This window comes from Notothenia rossii (assembly GCF_949606895.1).
Source record: "Notothenia rossii genome assembly, chromosome: 8".
NCBI classification, from domain to species: Eukaryota; Metazoa; Chordata; class Actinopteri; order Perciformes; family Nototheniidae; genus Notothenia; species Notothenia rossii.
In genome coordinates this window covers 9,931,987-9,950,798 of record NC_136906.1, presented here as the reverse complement: position 1 = coordinate 9,950,798, position 18,812 = coordinate 9,931,987, and the positions used below count along the sequence as shown (strand labels likewise).

The following is an 18,812-nucleotide window of genomic DNA, read 5'->3' as shown; positions in this document are numbered from 1 at the left end:
AGCAATGGAGCAACAGAAACCCCAAAATGAGAAAAACAGTGAACATCAAAGGGTAAGGACAAAAAAGGACAAACGATCTATCCAATGAAAACAAAGTGAGGATATGCAGCCACGGGGGTCTTCCTGTGATTTTAGTAACTGCAGAGGCCAAGACTTTCTCCCTTCAAAAGCTAGATTTTGGTATCAAACCGGCAGCACTTAAAATTCCATCGATTAAACCTGATAGCGTATTTAGAGTTTCCTGATTGGTAAACACTAATGCTATCCAAACCCCACTTTGAAAGACAAGATCTTTGATGACTTTCCCATCATTTCCTTGAAAATGGAACTCATTTGGAACAAATTCACTCTAAACTCGAGGTTCCTTTGAAAGATGTGGAGATACCACATCTTACGAAGAAAGTGCATTTAGCTGAGTCATGATGAGTCATTCTTTTATGAATGATTATATCCCTTCATAATCGTGACTTTGCATGTTTGCTTTTAATTCCCTTGGGTTACATCTCCCCTGAACATGACAAGAGCTCGCCATCTTCTCAAATGTTGTAAGCACCAGGTGAGCGTTGTTATTGGTCACACTTGAAACCTAGCCAAAGGGGTGTTTCAGTGATTTTAGTAATGCACTTCCAAACAGCCGAGGTTAAGATATCCTCCCTTAAAAAGCCTGATTATGGTTGCAAAACTGTGGCACTTAAAATTCCAATGATGAAACTAGATAGCATGTTCTATTTGTGTTCCCTGCATTGTAAACATCCATGTTCTCCAGATTCCAGTTTTTTAAACAGGCTTCTTGGGGACTTTTCCCTTAGTTCCCCCTTCTTTTTGTATAGGGATTCATTTGTTTCAAATTGAATTCAAACTCAAGGTTTCTCTTTAAACGTTTGATCTTGACATAACCTCATCATCAGACAGTAAAACAAGTATTGGGTCATTTTTCAAATAAAAGTGAATGACGTTGCAAATTCCAAATATAAAAAACTGCATATAAACAACAAAACTGTGAATGTCAGTGGGTGACAGAGACACAGAAGCATATCCAGACAGACAAAGGGATATTGACAGGTGTGTGTGTGTGTGTGTGTGTGTGTGTGTGTGTGTGTGTGTGTGTGTGTGTGTGTGTGTGTGTGTGTGTGTGTGTGTGTGTGTGTGTGTGTGTGTGTGTGTGTGTGTGTGTGTGTGTGTGTGTGTGTGTGTGTGTGTGTGTGTGTGGGTACACACTGTGGCGGCATTATAAAAAAGCAGCAAAGCTTCTTACCAGCAGTATTGTGAAATCTCTGTGTAGCACGGGGCTTGTGTGCTAGTGGAGGTTAACAGGAGGGGCTCCAGACAAGGGGAGAAAGTGGAGCAGTGGAGCATGTTACAGAAGCACGGATGCATAAAGAGCTGAGATGCCTGCCCCACATTTAGCTTTTAAGTATTCACTGCTACACTGCTATATAAACTAAATGATTCAGAAGCAACAATCCATCATCTCTTTAGGGTTATTATGGGTACATTACCTACAACCCTTCCACTTGATGCAGCTAAAAGATCCCAGTATAAACCAATAAACTAAGGTTGCATTGTATCCAACCATTGTATGTGAACTGAATCTTTTTTATGGCGACAGTTTAATGGATTTAATCGTCATGGTGATTCCTTTTTTTCTTTTGATTGACCGTTTTCCCTTTTCGCTTCATGACTTTACATATTTGCTTTTCTCCTGTGCTCCCTCTTCCCTGAAGACTTGACAGGCCATCATCTCAAGTGTAGCGAGCATCCGGTGAGCATCTGTCATTTGCTATATTTTACCTCGAATGAACCAGAAAACAAATGGACAAACTGTCAAAAATGTGCACAAGTGTTTGTTTCCATCAAAACTCTGAAAGCTGAACCCTGATTTGTTTTGTTTTCTGTCCTCAGTGGCCTCTGCTATCAAGACTTATTTCCGCAGATACTATTTCCTGTTATCACACCAAGGTTTCCAACAGGAATAAAAAAAGTGGGCTCGAAAAACAACAAGGCCTGTTTTGATCATGGATGGAACAGGAAACAGCAACTGAGCAATTTCTTGGAAGATCAAGTCGGACAAATCCTGTCATGAAAACTGAATTGTGTCATTTCAAAGTTGATAGGGTATAAAGTAATAAAACATGATGTGCCTCTGCATATATAAGCAGTATATTAATTTCTTAAATGTTCTGTATTGCTTGCTTTCAAAACAACTAATGATTTTTATTAAATGTATTCATGAGGACAGGATTTGACTGGATGTATCTTTAGGAGTCGCGTCTCTTGAGATCTCATAAGTGACCTAATTAATTCTAAAATAGGGGCTGACGTCCAGTTTAGTATGGAAATGGCAGGAGCCCAGGATCACTTAAAGGTTGTAAAGGATGATCTCACAAGAGAAGCCCACTGATGAAATAAATCAATGAAATGCATTTGTGTGCCGCTGTTTACTTCTCAATGCCAATGAAGAGTGTCTTTTCCATGCACTAAGAACAACTGTTATTGATTCAATGATGATATATTAAAAAGGAGTACATTTTTCCTATTTTAGCATCGGTGAATAATTTATTTCCCCAGATTAGATTAAATTCAGTGCGTCCAACCACAACATTCAACTCAAATAGTATAAAAAGGTATAACGATAAAGTTAATTACATGCCCCGTAGTTTGGTCAGTTTTGTTTCTTGGCAATATATATTTTAGTCGTTATGCTGTGATGTTAGCAATATTTTTTTTTCAAAAGACCATTCTCATTGCATACTAATGACATTACAGTGAATAGTGTTCTCCTTCATGGTACATCAATTCTGCATGCACTTTTGCTCAACAATCAAATGGGAATGCTAAACAATTTAAAAGTTATATGTGTCAGATATGTTTCTCTAGAAGTTGCAGGATGACTTTCCTACTTAAAGGTATTTCAGTGCAATAAAAGGCATTTAAAGTGTAATTGAATATAAAACAATAAACATTCCATCATCAGAGAATATCTACAAACATAAACATATCCTTGCATGCAAATACCAAATGTTTTAAATAAAGAATGTTAGCTTGTTGGCCTTGCTCATTGAACCAATCGCATGATGTTGCCATGCATGTATAATCCTTTATATATTCAGTCTATGGTATAATCCCAGCCAAGGAGCGCATGAAAACATTTCATGCGAAATAGCAAAGATGCTTACTGGTTATCATTGTACTGATTAAGAGTGCAACATCAGGCCTAGACCTCACTGAATTAAACATAGGCATCAGAAGATAAATTATTCAGCCCTTCAGTTTTGTTGCAACTCATTTCATTTGACCTATCTTCTAAGCTTTGACGCCACCTGGTGGTAAACCTGATGGTTTGGTAGGATTCACAAAGTAAGCAAGCATCTAAAAAATGGGGCAGAAAATGTAAAACTAGCAACTTCATACATAATTACAGGTAAAAAAAAACAATTTTTCTGAAACATTATTCTTCAAAGGGCACGCTAAAAGGGTACTCTTAAAAACTACCCTACCCACAATGCAAAGCTAACTGTAAACAGGAAGTGTGTGTCTCGCGCTGGTTGTGGTAACTATAATGCTGCAGTAAATCTCAAAAACAGATGCTTGTGATTTTCCTAGCTCATAGTTGAAAATAATTTAAATTCTACGAATAAAAGTATGAATTAGCATAACTAGGTGTGCTATTTGGCTAACGGACAGCCATGTCGATGTAGCAATATCTAAAGCAGTGTGTAGCGGCGGTGTGATTCGCTTTAATGTTAATTTACTTCAAAGTAACGGAGTATCTTTTGGACTGCTAACTGACCAAAAATGGCTGTATAAAAGCATGAAACAATACGACGTGTAACCAAGCTTAATACAAACTACAATCGTGTAATATGTCCTTGAAATGAAAGCTCACCGGTGTAACGGAGTGGTTACCAATGGAAACAGGAGACGCCTAATCAGATTTAGCTAAGTAAGGTAGTTAGCTAGCTACAATAACATTAAAGCTACAAGGAGATATTCAACATGGTGAGTCAAACTTGTGCCTCAGTGTTTGCTCGATTCTTCAAGTTAAATCCTTGTTTTCAATCACTTTGTAAAAATGCAATGATTTGCTATCTGCAGTAGGTCCATGGTTTAGTGACACTAGGTAAATCTCCCCCAGCTGTAATATAACTCATGATATATCACTGCTTTTACAGGCTTCAAATCAGAAGGGCAAACCATCCAAAAGTAAGTTCTTCAAGTATTATTATAATGCTTTATTCCATAGTTTATTTCTCATGTTGTATTACTATGTATTGTAGCATTTAGAGTAGGCTATGCCACACAATATTAGAATACAAAAACATAAAGTAGTATTCAGCTGGTGACATCATAATGAAAATGTAATATACATACATTTTCTTGCTGCTATATTGTAGGTTTACTGTTCTCACTAGATGTTTTTATGAAGGCTGTTTTTTTATGTTTTTTGTACCTGGGTCTAGTTACGTCTGCAAGACAACATTTCCCCAGGAGACACTAAAGTTGAAGAGTCTCAAGCTTGTTTATTTCTGCCTCTCCACGGTTTCCCCTAGGTCCTTTCGGAGATGAAGATTTGCTTGACAGCTTATTTGATGAAGGAAGTAAGTAGTCAGATATCCAATATATTAATTTGTATTATTGTAAGAGTTTTGTGTGTTTACTATTTGATTTACTTACCAGAACTCCCAGTAAGGGGCAAATCAACCCGCAGTGGGCAACTGAATCGGTAAGTTGGAGGAATCCAAAGTTACATGCCAACAATTATAAATCAAAACTGATTGCAATAAACATTTTTCCTTCTCCAGCACTTCTGCCACTGATAACATCTTCAGTATGCTAGCAGAGGAGGTGAAGAGGGATGGTGTGGACACTGAGGTATGTAGACCAAAATATGAAAATACACACATAGATACAGTCTTATATTTCTAGCATTATTTATTGTCTATTTGTTACTATTTACTTTCCTGTCCAGGACTCTGATGTCTCAGCAGCAGATCCCAATGACATTTTGAAGAACATGAAGGTAGGTCATCATGTATACCAATACAAGAATTCGGATTTCTAGTTCTTTGCACATAGCCTCAGCTCTACTGTCCTTTGTTTTTGCACAGGACATGGATGATATGGATGCTGACCTTTTTGCACCAAAGAAAAAGCCCAGCTCAGCTCCTGCACAATTAAAGCCGTTTGGTAACGAAGGGCCAAAAAAAGACTCATCCACCATAGAAAGTAAAGCAAAGCCAGGGGGAGCAGGTAATTCAATGCAGAGTGTTCTTGAATTCATTATTTCCTCATTATCAGCTTCACATTATTACCCACTTTGAAGTTTGCATTTAAAGCAGCAGAAACAGAGAGCTGTTTGTCTTCCCCTCTCCACTCAGATGAACTCACCACAGGAGGGAGGAAGACATACTCTGCACCGGCATCCACAGCGCATAACTACAAGAAGTTCACTTTCTCAGGTGCCCGCCCCCGTCCCCCGTCTCATCCATCACACACTATATAACTCAGCAGCTGTTAACTGATAGCGTTGCTGTGTTTTTTTCCTCAAACTGCTGCATTTATGTAGACAGTGGGGGTGAAGATGAAGGTCAGACTCCTGACACTAAAGGTACATTAGTACAGATATGTGTGTAGTTGAATAATATCAGTTGGTAGTTAAAGGTGTTTTTTGTGTGTAGTTTAGACAAGAGATGTGTATCCAACAGATATCCACACAATTATAAACAAGTTCAAATGTATTTGGTACACCGGTACAATGAAAGCAATCTAAATCTTCCATTAAATCCATCCTTATGTTGAAAGGTGTTTCCAATATTTTGTCGACCCTTTTTCACATACAAGAGGTTGACAATATATCATATTTTTATATTATTTACATTATAAATACTCCATACAAATATCATTCCATTGTTAAAGTATTTTTTAACTGATTATTTTTAATTGATGTGAAATGTGTTTTTACTTGCCGCTAGAACAAAACAATTTTCAAATTTGGGATCAGTAAAGTACATCAAATCTATTCTTATAGTAAAAGTCTGGAAATGCTTGTATTCCAATACATAACAATCTCTAATAAGTATGTCATATTGGTGCTAACAGATGTCCCTAATATATGGCTGACTCAGTGTATAAACACATGCTGAAATGTGTAAACCTCATCATTTAAACATATTTGCACATTCGAACATATGTGATGCCTGTTTAGCATTTACTGCTCAACAGCCTGGTGTATAAAGAAGAAGTATACATAATGTAAAGAGTTTCATTTCCTCCGCAGACGTTGACGACCCCCTGGCGGATCTACTTGATGATTTGCTTCCAGATGAAACTAAGCCCGAGCCTAAATCTATCACACAGAAAGCCAAACGTGAAAAAGCACCGCCATCCCCAACAGCTATCCTAAAGACTCCAACATGTGAGTCTTTAAATGATACATACGTCTTTATTTTAAAAAACAAGGTACTGAATGTGTTAGTGTTTATATTTTTGGTTCACCAGCTAAAGCAGCAACTAAACGAAGTGATCTCACATTTGATGACGATAAGGAGGATCTAATGGACGCACTCGGATTTGACGGTGATAATAAAAACGCTCCGAAGAAAAAAGAGGCCGCGCTTTGGTCCAGCAAGGACAGGTAACAGCTCTGTTCGCACGCTTGCTGTTGTCCTTTTTTATAGCGCTCAAACAATAAATAATTAGTGCTATGGGCTTCAGGGTGCGGCTAAAAACAAAGCTACACAAAGAAAGCAGCATCTCTCGCCTAGGGCATATATATATTTGTTTCTATGTTGTTTTGCCTTCACTATTTAATACTTTCCCTGTCCTTTCCGTCTCTCATTTCCCTCTGTTCTGCCTCCTTTCCTCAGGAGTGAGACACCTCAGAGGCCTCGTACCAAACTAGATGAGATTCTGGAGAGTTTGACCTCCCCTCGTCTTCTGGAGAGACCTCCGACGGGCGAGAAGAAGGAACAAACTCAAGAGAAGCCGCAGCAAGATAAGACGTTTACCGTGAAAGGTAACGGGGCACCATGTCCTTCTGCTGTCATTATTATGAGCAGCTACTCTTTCAAATGGATAATCTTGTATCTTTTTTTTAATCAGAAACACTTCCAGAAGAGGACCTCACATTTGGCTCCTATCAGCCCACTCTGGGGTCCACGCCTGAGGGGCGCCAGTCCCGCAGACACTCTGTCAGGTGTGTGTAAAGCCTAATCTCGGTGTCTTAATCGGTTGCCCTTTTAGCTTTTTAGGCAGTTGCCATCTTGGTTTTGGGCCGTAGCCATCTTGGTTTGATGGAGTCGCCATCTTGGTTTGATGGGGTTGCCATCTTGGTTTGATGGAGTCGCCATCTTGGTTTGATGGGGTTGCCATCTTGGTTTGATGGAGTAGCCATCTTGGTTTGATGGAGTCGCCATCTTGGTTTGATGGAGTCGCCATCTTGGTTTGATGGAGTCACCGTCTTGGTTTGATGGAGTCGCCATCTTGGTTTGATGGGGTTGCCATCTTGGTTTGATGGAGTAGCCATCTTGGTTTGATGGAGTCGCCATCTTGGTTTGATGGAGTCGCCATCTTGGTTTGATGGAGTCACCGTCTTGGTTCGATGGAGTCGCCATCTTGGTTTGATGGAGTAGCCATCTTGGTTTGATGGAGTCGCCATCTTGGTTTGATGGGGTTGCCGTCTTGGTTTGATGGAGTAGCCATCTTGGTTTGATGGAGTCGCCATCTTGGTTTGATGGAGTCACCGTCTTGGTTTGATGGAGTCGCCATCTTGGTTTGATGGAGTAGCCATCTTGGTTTGATGGAGTCGCCGTCTTGGTTTGATGGAGTCGCCATCTTGGTTTGATGGAGTCGCCGTCTTGGTTTGATGGAGTCGCCATCTTGGTTTGATGGAGTCACCGTCTTGGTTTGATGGAGTCGCCATCTTGGTTTGATGGAGTCGCCATCTTGGTTTGATGGAGTCGCCATCTTGGTTTGATGGAGTCGCCATCTTGGTTTTGGGGTGTTGCTATCTCGTTTTTTTTGCTGTGTCCTTCTTGGTTTTGGCTAGTTGCTATCATGTTTTTGTGGTGCTGTCGCCAGCTTGGCTGTTGGCCATCACCGTCTTTCTACCCTTACCTTTTTTTTTCATATCAGATTCTCCACAGAGGATGTCAGTCCCTCTACCCCGGAGAAGAAACCAAAGCCCTCCACCCCCATCTCCACACGGCAGCGCCCATCGGCTGACTGGCTCGGCCTGAAGACAAACGACGACCAGATCTTTGCGGAGGATGACGCCAAAGAGACTTCAACAGACTCTCCAATACCTCCCTCCTCCCCTCCATTAGAGAAAAGACCCTCTCTGACTGGTAGTAATGCCACATTGGCTGTTAAAGTGGCAGCAGACACTCCTACCGTACCTGCTACTCTCGCCAAGCAAACCCAGCCAGAGGTCTCTAAAAGCCAGCCGAAAGAGGAGGAGGAGGAAGATGATTGGTTAGCAGGAGCTCTGAGCAGGAAGAAGGGTCTGGCTGTGACACACTCTGAGGCTAAAACATCCAAACAGGAAGTGTCTTTAGGCCTGAGAGAAGAAGTGGATCTGGAGTCGGCTGTGAGGTACACAACAAAGAAAATAAAAATAATTAAATAAAACAAAGACGAAGTTTGTTTCTCAGTACTGAATGTTTTTTTTCAGTCAACAAGTGGCTTCACAAGCTCCCAGGGCCGGAGAGGACACTCTTACATCTGTCACGGAAGCTAAGTAAGATGTTTGTTTTGTAAATCCATAAAACCACTGAACTGTAAGTGGATTTTTTGTTTGATATTTCTGTTACTTTCCTTTTTGTTTTGTACAGCAGCACTTTTCTCGGACAGCAAAGCCCCAACGCTCACTCCACTCCCGTCAGAGAGACGAGGACCAGGCAAGGTGTTTATCGACATAACAAGTCTTACATTTGTATAGATATAATTTGAATGGTGACTTTCAAAAGTGACGCTCATCTGTGGAAACTTTTCATCATACCCTGTCAATTGATCAATCATCCAGTCATTTTCACAAAACCCACTTCTAAAACCTTTTTCTATTTTGTATAACGTCCTGCCCATCTCATTGGATCATCAACTCACATTCTGCCCCTCCTCTCGTACAGATACCATTCCCTCTTACACCTTAACTCCACCACAATCCCCTTCAGTCGTTACAGAATATACACCAACCACCAACCCTCCGCTCCCCTCCATCTTAACATCCTCCTCAGCTGTCCATGCCAATGTAGAGCTCCAACAAACTCTTAATTCCTCTCCTCCCTCAGATTACCCTCCTCAATTACCTCGCCCTCTGCCAGTCTCTACTGCTAGCGTTAGCCACACCCAGTCTCAATCCCGACCCCACCACCCGCCACCCCATAAGGGATCCGGGATCCTAAGAGGACCCAGTCAGTCTGCGGATGAAACGCCCCATCAGCTGCCACTGCTCCACCCTACCTCTACTGCACTGCCTGGCTCAATGTGGTGTAGGTAATCTAGGGCCGAGCTGAAGTAGTTGTACATGCAGTATTCACCATTGCTGTAATATTAAATGTGATCATTTGAATATACTCATGGTTGTGTTCTTTGCAGCTGTTCAGCAGCCAAACCAAATGCAGAATACATCAAGTGCTGTCCAACAACAGGTATTCATACTTGTCTGTTTTAAAGAGCCCCTGTTATGCTTTCTGGGGTTTCCCCCTCCTGCCTAAAACGCTTTCATTGGAATCAGAATCAGAAATCCTTTATTTGTCCCGCACGGGAAAATGTACAACAGCCGATAAACATACAAAATAAAAAAATGGCTAAGTATGCACACGTTATTATTAATAACACAATAACTAAAAAACAACAAAAATAGAAGATATGTATACCATGGTAGTAAACGTGAAATTGCAGGAGGATATATTCCACATAGTTTTATTGTTTCAGACAGTGTTATTGCAAATCAGGGGTATTCCAGTCTATGTGTGTGGGGGGGGGGGTCTACCAGGGGCCATAGTGCTTGTACAGCCTGATCACTACAGGAAAGAAGGACCTTCTGTTTACTTCTGTAACATAGTGACGTCACTATGTAAGACATGCGCTTCTATTGGATAGTGCTCCTACACATTATATTAATAGGCTAAGGGGCGGGACATCCCTAAGAAGTTAACAAATCACAACAGAGCAAGCCAGCTAACCAATCAGAGCAGGCTGGGCTCTGGTTTCAGACAGAGGGTGAAAAGAGGTGCTGCAGCACAGGCAGTATGAGGAAAATTAAGAGATTTTTGAACATTAAAGCATGGAGACATGTCAGAGTAGAGACACAACATTATGAAACCTGAAATCCATTTATACAATTATGAAACCTGAAAAGGAGCATAATAGGGCCCCTTTAAGGTTTGTCACCATTTTGGCATTCACATGTGTTTTTAGCGAATAACCCTTCTCTATTTCTTCTGTGAAGGTGCCACTCTCAGCAGACTTTCTGCAGCAGCTGCTTCTACAACAGCAGGTCAGGAATGTTACTTGCACATATACTCCAGTTTTCTGTTTATGCACATGAATTGTTCTTGACTTGTTTACTTTTCTCCTAAAGATGATGCAGTCTCAGTTGCTGGGTCTCGGGGGGGTCAATGTAAGAGAGCAGCAAGCTGGAGATGATCAAGCTTTACAGGCTCGCATCATCCAACTGGAGGGACAGGTATATTAATGTTGGTGTAATGTGTAAAGGACACAAAGAAACTTCAATGCTGCAAAAAAGATTCCTATATTTCATCCTATGTGTTACTGTCTAGGTGAAGACTCTGCAGCTGGAGCGAGAGCAAAGCCAAATGTTGCTAGCGAGTGTCCGGCAGCGGCATAAACAGGATATGGAACTCATGGAAAACACAAACAAGTAGTTAATTCCTCCACACACACACACACACACACACGCACACACACACACACACACACACACACACACATGTAGGGCGAATGTGCTCCTATGTACATGTTTAACATACATTATGCATAGTTCCCTGCACTTCAAGCTGCTTATGTTTGCTTAGCACATGCTTTCCTTATCTCTGTGCACGTGCAGGGCTCGCGCGAAGCTGCTCGAGGAATCGGCAGCCCAGAGGGAGACACAAGCGCGACAGGAGTGTGAAGACCTCATGGAACGTCTGGCAGCAGCAACGCGATCCGCCGAGCAGGAACGCTCCGAGCTGCAGGCTCAGTACCAGCGCAAACTGACCCAGGCCCAGCAGGACAGAGACCGCGAGGTGGAGAGGCTCCGAGACCTCCAGAGGTACAGCGAGAAATGTTGATAGATGCGAAGTATGGGACACATTTTAGTCAGGATCTCTTGCCGACACTTACAGTTGAAAATATCACAGGTGTTTAATACTCCAGAGGTCAACCATCACAAGAGTTTCTGAGTTAACCTTACATTCTATAGAAGTGCATGCCCCCTCCATGTACTATGTATATCATTTTCACAGCGTTGACCCAGTTTTGTGTGTGTTGTAAAGTCTATACGAAATCAGAATAAGGTTAACATGAGGTCTGCAAACACAGCTGTTCCTTCTCTACACACAATGCCTATTATTGCAGATGTTTAAGCTGCGAGGGCAGGCACAGTACATACCTAAACATTGCATTGGATTTTAAACCATTATGTTATTGTATAAAGTGTGGGGGAAACTTCTGAAGCAATTGGAGTCAGGACTCAGAGAGACACGAGGAGAGCTGGAGCTTTGATGGCAAACACTGACGGTTTATTTGGAGCTTCGGCCAGAGAACTCACAAGACATGTCACGGGCGTGGTCTGACCACACGGTTGAGATGCCTTAAGAAACCTTCCTCTCGTAGAGGTCTGAACTAGTTTGGAATGAGGGTAATCAACATTCTTCACTAGATAGACTAAACAGCTGGGGATACTGAATTACTTTGCAGTTGACGCTTATGGCCTCGAAGATTTGGCACCTTGGGTTCATCAAACGGAAGGAAGTGTTCCATACGTCCCCATAACAATCAACTATCTCAGACCTGAAAGTTGCCTGGTCATAAACTTGTAACAACAACAAATGGCTAAGGCAGCCCCCTCCTTAAGGGAGATAACAGACCTGCCAAGGTTGGTCATCTGCGTCAGAGGGCAAAAGGTCAACATCTATGGAAGTGATTCCCTGACATAAAGCACTTCTATTGGGAGTAAAGAAGCCCTAATTACAGTAAGTGATTATTTCACACTAGCCAGTAATTTAAAATGTATTCAACACAACAAAGAGGGATACACAGGATTAGATCATTGTTCCATTTGAAGCAAAAGACAGAAACATAGTCATCAGATCACTCGGCTTAGTCTTCATATTGCATAATGCGATTTAATCTTCCTGCACATTCGGTGCCTGATTCAAGAGGCACGTTCACCGAGTTATCTGGGTAGACTAGCAGAGTAATACCCATAATCCCCTCTTATCTGGAATGTGGACAGATGTCTAAAGAACTCACTTATTCAAAAAGAACCACGTTTTTCCGATAACTCAGCAAAAAAGCCATCTACAGCCTACAATAAACGTATCGGTTGTAAATAAACAAATGACCGAAGCTGACTGTATTTTTTCCGTGAAGGAAATCTATATTAGAGATGAAGAAGGACCACGAAGACCAGGTCAAGAGACTGAAGAAACTAAAGGAGGAGGAGATTGATGCTGTAACAAGCGCGACATCACAGACCAGGTTAGATGGAAACGAATGACACTGCGATACATACTCCTGTTAACACTAGTAGTATGTTCCATGTGTGTTTGTTTGAAATCACTGCTGATATTTTGAATACACTATGTTGGAAGAGTTTATTTTTCTTATTTTCTGTATTGGAACAGCTTTTCAACACTAATCAACCAATCGTATTCAGGTTGGTTTTGGGATTTGTGCAACACTACTGTAGTATAACTGTGTTTCCTTGGTCCAGGTCCCTCACGGGGGTGATTGAGCAGATGGAGCAGTTCTCCTCTCGGCTGGGGGATCTCTCTTCCCGGGTGGAGAGCACACATGAACACACGGCGCAGGGCCTGGAGCAGGGGGCACGGCACCGAGACGAGCAGCTTCGAAGTACATCACGCACACATAAACGTGCACACTTTGTTCAAATGGGTCAAAACACAAGTTGGCTAACAGCATACTGTGGTCGGTGTCGAATTGCAAGTGGGTTGAGGTCATTCTCCAAATGCTCGTTTCAGTGATGCAGGAGCGTCTGGCCCAGCAGCAGAAGGCCATGGCGGAGGAGAGAACGTACCTGAAGGAAATAATCTCCAGGATGGACTCTCAGCTCAATGAGCAGCAGAGACAACTTGAGAAGGTCGGGGTCAATCTGTAGGATTAAGCCTTACACAAGTGCATACATAAAGTACACACGCTTGCAATGAAGATTGATACTTTCCCCTCACCAACCAGATCTGGGAGGGTTTCTTTAAAAATGTCTTTGTTTACAATTACTAGTAACCTGTAGAACATAAATGTAATGTCACCTGATTACTTACTTTTGGATTACCTTCAAATCAAATGCAATGCAAAAATAACCCTAACCATAACCCTAAAGAAAATAAATTGCCTTTCAGGTTTAGTATAATTCATGCATTTAAAAGTATTTTAAAGAGTATTTTTGTTTAACAAATCAGGTATCCAGCTAGTTGATGTAAAAAAAGTCAAAGATATTTGAAAAAAGTCTAAATGAAGGCCAAAAAGCAAATGTGTGTTTTGTAATCTTGTTAGCAATCTCAGATTTGTTTGAATGTACTAGTCATCTGATGTTTTTCTACAGTACTTGTTTATGTAACTGTGAGTTAGTACAGTTACTCCCCTTGTCTGTCAACAACTGACAATCGGACTTTATCGTTGTATTTCTCAGGACCGCTGGAAGATGACAGCCGAGCAGGCCAAGGCAGAGTGTACCCAGAGAGGGCTGGAGGGAGAGCGGCACGTCCTCAGCTTGCAGATCAACATGGAACGAGAGGAGCTGGAGAGAGCTAAGGTGAGCCAGGTGGAACATCCACATCCAACTCGAATCGATGCGTGGTTCCTTCTTACGTCTCCTGCGTGTCTCCGTGGTGTTCCATCAGAGTGCACTCCTGGAGGAGCAGAAGTCGGTGATGCAGCACTGTGCGGAGGAGAGGAGGAAGCTGGCTGCTGACTGGACCCACTTCCACGCCCTGGAGAAGCAGAGGCACGAGAGGGCCGAGCGGGAGGTCAGCAGTCTGTTGGAGAGGAGGGAGGGCTCCATCATAGGTCTGGCACAGGTGACGGTCCTTTCAGTTCAAAACTAATGTTGTCATTATGTGGTTCATTTATAAACCTTCCAGAACTCTTCTAGGTGTTCTGGGACAGGTGCTTTCTGTCCTCAGTCAAGAGAGAGTGAGCTTTTAGTTATTATTCTCCAAATATGCCTGTTTTTTTTAATGTATTTTAAAGTAATTTCAATAATTGAATTATCTTAATACTTTAAAAATGCTTTGCCTTACAGTAAAATAATGTAATGGGGGTATATTCAAAAGTGCATTTAGTTGAGCTCCCTGGGATAGACGGGACACTAAAGGACTTAAATCTACTTTTCTCTTGTAGGACCAAGCAGACTTAAAGCTTCACACCGGGGAGCTGAAACAGAAGCAGATGGTTGTGGCACAGGAGAGGGAGACTCTGGAAAGACTGAGAGAGGAACTGGACAGCGAGAAAGACAGAATCAGCAGCACCGCGTTGAGACTCAAGACACGAGCCCAGGAGGTGGAGGCCTTCAGCAAGGTACATTAACACCGTGATTCTTAAATGAAGTGCAGGAAACAATGTGCAATATCTTGAGTTTGGACAATGTATGCTTTCTACAGCTCGCTGCAGAGAAGTTTGAGGAAGGAGAACGAGCGTTGCAGGAGGCAAAACGAGTGGAGACTGACCACGAGGCGAGACTCAGACATATCCATTCGCAGACAGAGCGGCTGAGGCAGCAAGAACAACGAATCCTTCAGGTGAGTCTCAGACAAGTCTTTATGCCAAATTCTTCAGATTTGGCTTCTATTTTATACAAATATTTTGATCACACGGATTGTAACAGTACAACTATTTTTCATCCAGGAGCGAACGCGGTTAAGTCATCTGCAGAAGGACACCGAGATGCTGAGACAAGACGCTCCCATGAGCTCGTTTGCACAAATGACACCAAGCCTACCAGGTGAGGTGTTTATCCAGTTGACTATAATAAAATAAAGAGTAACCCAAAATGACCCCATTTGATATAACTGTTTTATTTGTATGTGTAGTTTCAGTGTTGCCAAACCCCGAGCTGACATCTACCCTGATCTTTCCACCTCTGACTTCGTTGGCAAACTCTCAGTCCATGGCTCTCCAGGCTAGTCTGACTCTCTGGAAGTACACGGCAGAAAAGGTATCCACTGGAGTCTGTCCTTCATTAGGATTTCTAGCTAGTATGTAAAAGTTGTGTGATCATTTATATGGGTGCATAAGATTGAAAGTATTATTCTTCCATTTAACAAGTGACAGCATCCAAGTTATGATAAGCAAACATGTGGTAAATGTAACTGAAGCTGGTCTAGACCTTAGATAAATAAATACAATTAAAGTAACAAAGATTGATATTGAGGTTTTTAATGTCAATAGGAGCAAAATGCCACAGTGGCTCAGTCACATTCATCAGTACATTTTAACATTGAGTTTCATTATAAAGCTTTTCTCCACCTCCCCACAGGACCGTGAATACCTCCAAGAAGAACAAGTGTTCTTGGAGAATTTAAAGAAGAAATCTTACAGATCGACCTTCAACACAGATTGACCAATGCATGCAATAAGATTCATGTTACTTTCCATGTGCCATTGTACTTCAATGTTTTTATACAAACAATTTTATTAAACACATTTTAGAGAAAACATTGTATTTAATTTGTACACCAACAAATCTACTGCAGAGTCTGACTTCTGGATCAATCCAATCGGTTTCTCCTTACATTTGTTCTGCAAGGAAAGAAACAAAAACATTTAAAACCAACCACCAGTTAGCAAACTGTTTCTGCAGTCAAGCCTCAGGTTACCATAGGTCCACACTTATGTTCAGACAGGGATAACTTTTTTCATCACTGGCTTGACTTTGAATCAACATTAGCGCTTGAAATTACCTGAGCAAATTATTTCAGCACCAGAGGGACGTAACAGGCTTTCATTACTGATCGGGACCTGAAGGGAGAGATTTAACATCTAGATTATTAAGTATTCAGATTATACACCTCATAAACATGAAGGTTCAACAATTCTCAGAACAGCTTCAATCGTCAGTTTCGCATAAGACGGCACTTCCTATGCAGCAGTTATCGTCACTGAATAATTGGAAACACGGATGAAAGGCAGCAGGGTGGTACACACCTTTCACCAGGCCCGCATCCTTTCCCACCGACCCAACGAGGACTCTCAAGAACCTTAAAAAAAAAAAGTCTTTAGTGATAGTTCATCAGCAGCATGAGACGCTACAAGTAAGTACACAGCTAGTCAGATACCATTGGTTTCAACACTTGTATTTCTGACAGGGATAACAGAATCATCATATAGACTGCATTGAGTTAATTATCGAGTGCACAGTAGGGTGGTACACACCTTTCACCAGGCCTCCTCATTTTCAGAGTGTCAACGAGGACCCACATGAACCCGAGGAACTTTTCTCAGCACCAAAGGGACGTCATAGTCTTTAATTACTGATCAGGACCTGCAGGGAGACATTTTACATATAGATTATTAAGTGTTTGGATTATGCACACTGTCAACATAAATCCTGAAGTTTCAAAAATTCTCAGAACAGCTTCAATCGTCAGTTTCGCATAAGACGGCACTTCCTATGCAGCAGTTATCATCACTGAATCATTGGAAACATGGATCAAAGGCAGTAGGGTGGTACACACCTTTCAACAGGCCCGCATCATTTTCAGCCAGTCTCAATGAGGACCCTCAAGAACCTTAAAAAAAAAAAGGAAGTCTTTAGTGATAGTTCATCAGAAGCATGGAACTCTACAAGTAAGTATGCAGATAGTCAGATACCATTGGTTTCAACACTTGTTATTCTGACAGGGATAACAGAATCATCATATAGACTGCATAAATCAATTATTGAGTGCACAGTAGGGTGGTACACACCTTTCACCAGGCCCGCTTCATTTTCAGCCAGTGTCAACGAGGACCCAAATGAACCCGAGCATCTTTTCTCAGCACCAGAGGGACGTCATAGTCTGTCATTACTGATCAGGGCCTGAAGGGAGAGATTTAACATCTAGATTATTAAGTGTTTGGATTATGCACATTGTTAACATAAACCCTGAAGGTTCAACAATCCTCAGAACAGCTTCAATCGTCAGTTTCGCATAAGACGGCACTTCCTATGCAGCAGTTATCATCACTGAATCATTGGAAACATGGATGAAAGGCAGCAGGGTGGTACACACCTTTCAACAGGCCCGCTTCATTTTCAGCCAGTCTCAATGAGGACCCTTATCTGTAAAAAAAATAAATAAGAGAAACTTCTTTAGTGATAGTTCATCAGCAGTATGGGACTCTACAAGCAAGTACGCAGCTAGTCAGATACCATTGGTTTCAACACTTGTTATTCTGACAGGGATAACAGAATCATCATATAGACTGCATGGAGTTAATTATTGAATGCACAGTAGGGTGGTACACACCTTTCACCAGGCCTCCTTATTTTCAGCCAGTGTCAACGAGGACCCACGTGAACCTGAAAAGAGAAGCTTCTTTAGTGACAATTCATCAGCAGCATGTGACTCCATAAGTAAGTATGCAGCTAGTCAGATACCATTGGTTTCAACACTTGTATTTCTGACAGGGATAACAGAATCATCATATAGACTGCATCAAGTCAATAATGTAATGCACACAGGCTCGTCATTCTTACCTTTCATTACGAAGAAGGACTTCGTATCTGTTGTAGGAAGATTAGCTTCATTCCGCATGAGGAAAAGTGCCTGTAAGGTAAAGGAATTATTGAGACATGGAATGGCCATTTAAGTTATATGCATGTTAAAAAGGAATGAGCCAGTGAATTTAAGGCAAAAAAGCGTGTGCGAAATAGCGTACTTTTCAACTTAAGCTCAAATGGATTCAAGCACGTGTTGGCCTTAGTCAAGAAGAGCTAACAGCTAACGGTGAAAGCTAGCACAATTCCCATAAAACCACATAAAAATCCTCACATTTAAGTATCATTATGTAATCATAAAGCATTACCTTTTCAGGGTGGTTCGTCTGCAGCAAACTTAATATCTAGATATAGAAGTATCATGCCCTGTGAGAGCCACATGCTGCGGAGTGTAGCTTCAACGCAGACAGTGAAGGAGAACAGGAACGGAAGTCTCGCGTGGAGAGGCTTTTATAGGTTGGAAACGTCACATCCCACGTGACTACTGACTGGGTGTGGCAAAAAGTTTGTAAGTAACGTTACATCTCCATCTATGATATCCATACATATACTAAGTAGGCCTACAACTGTATGAATCATATACGGAAAAACACCAATGTGTATGCATGCCTAATATGTGAGTAGCATAGACATACGTAAAAGTAACTTCATACTGGTTATTTGTATCACATTAAACAAAAGAACTGTACATTTGATTTATTTCATTGACTTATTATGTAAGGGAAAACACAATTTGCATGGCCTGAGCAAGGGATACATCTGTATTGGTCAATATTTACCAATAGTTTAATTTCTAATTGATCAATTAATTATGTGTGCCTTTTTGGTGGAGTGTTCTTAATGCTACATAGCCTAGTTGTAGGCTTGA

General features: G+C 41.5%; 1 protein-coding gene and 2 long non-coding RNA genes across 4 annotated transcripts in view; 2 read left to right on the top strand and 1 right to left on the bottom strand.

Moving 5' to 3' along the window:
• The window catches only part of LOC307015582, a 2,841-nt gene extending 839 nt beyond the window's left edge, over window positions 1–2,002 (top strand). Inside the window, exons 2-4 of the long non-coding RNA XR_013801600.1 lie at window positions 1–52; window positions 1,725–1,762; window positions 1,903–2,002. The exon at window positions 1–52 is cut by the window's left edge and continues 40 nt beyond it. This is a non-coding gene — a long non-coding RNA (uncharacterized lncRNA). The remainder of the gene's footprint in view (window positions 53–1,724; window positions 1,763–1,902) is intronic.
• Window positions 2,003–3,527: 1,525 nt separating this feature from the next.
• On the top strand, window positions 3,528–15,900 carry fbf1 (Fas binding factor 1). Its single transcript, XM_079646445.1, has 32 exons — window positions 3,528–3,999; window positions 4,173–4,203; window positions 4,551–4,598; window positions 4,678–4,723; window positions 4,803–4,872; window positions 4,970–5,020; window positions 5,109–5,250; window positions 5,379–5,459; window positions 5,567–5,608; window positions 6,278–6,415; window positions 6,499–6,634; window positions 6,867–7,015; window positions 7,102–7,195; window positions 8,134–8,592; window positions 8,672–8,737; window positions 8,832–8,902; window positions 9,288–9,488; window positions 9,595–9,647; window positions 10,451–10,498; window positions 10,583–10,687; window positions 10,782–10,882; window positions 11,069–11,275; window positions 12,598–12,705; window positions 12,941–13,080; window positions 13,209–13,327; window positions 13,877–13,999; window positions 14,088–14,264; window positions 14,587–14,763; window positions 14,847–14,984; window positions 15,091–15,187; window positions 15,276–15,400; window positions 15,722–15,900. Exons 1-32 carry the CDS (start codon window positions 3,997–3,999, stop codon window positions 15,803–15,805), a joined length of 3,630 nt encoding a protein of 1,209 aa, XP_079502571.1. The 5' UTR covers window positions 3,528–3,996; the 3' UTR covers window positions 15,806–15,900.
• LOC307017022 lies at window positions 15,842–18,372 on the bottom strand. 2 transcript variants are annotated; one of them, XR_013801995.1, is made up of 10 exons: window positions 18,253–18,372; window positions 17,924–17,993; window positions 17,694–17,746; window positions 17,457–17,506; window positions 17,152–17,263; window positions 16,920–16,973; window positions 16,618–16,726; window positions 16,390–16,442; window positions 16,146–16,203; window positions 15,842–15,984 (listed from the first exon to the last, which is right to left on the bottom strand). It is a non-coding gene; the product is annotated as an uncharacterized lncRNA (long non-coding RNA). The 2 variants fall into 2 exon arrangements; XR_013801996.1 differs by lacking the exon at window positions 16,920–16,973.
• Between the last annotated feature and the right edge of the window lie 440 nt (window positions 18,373–18,812).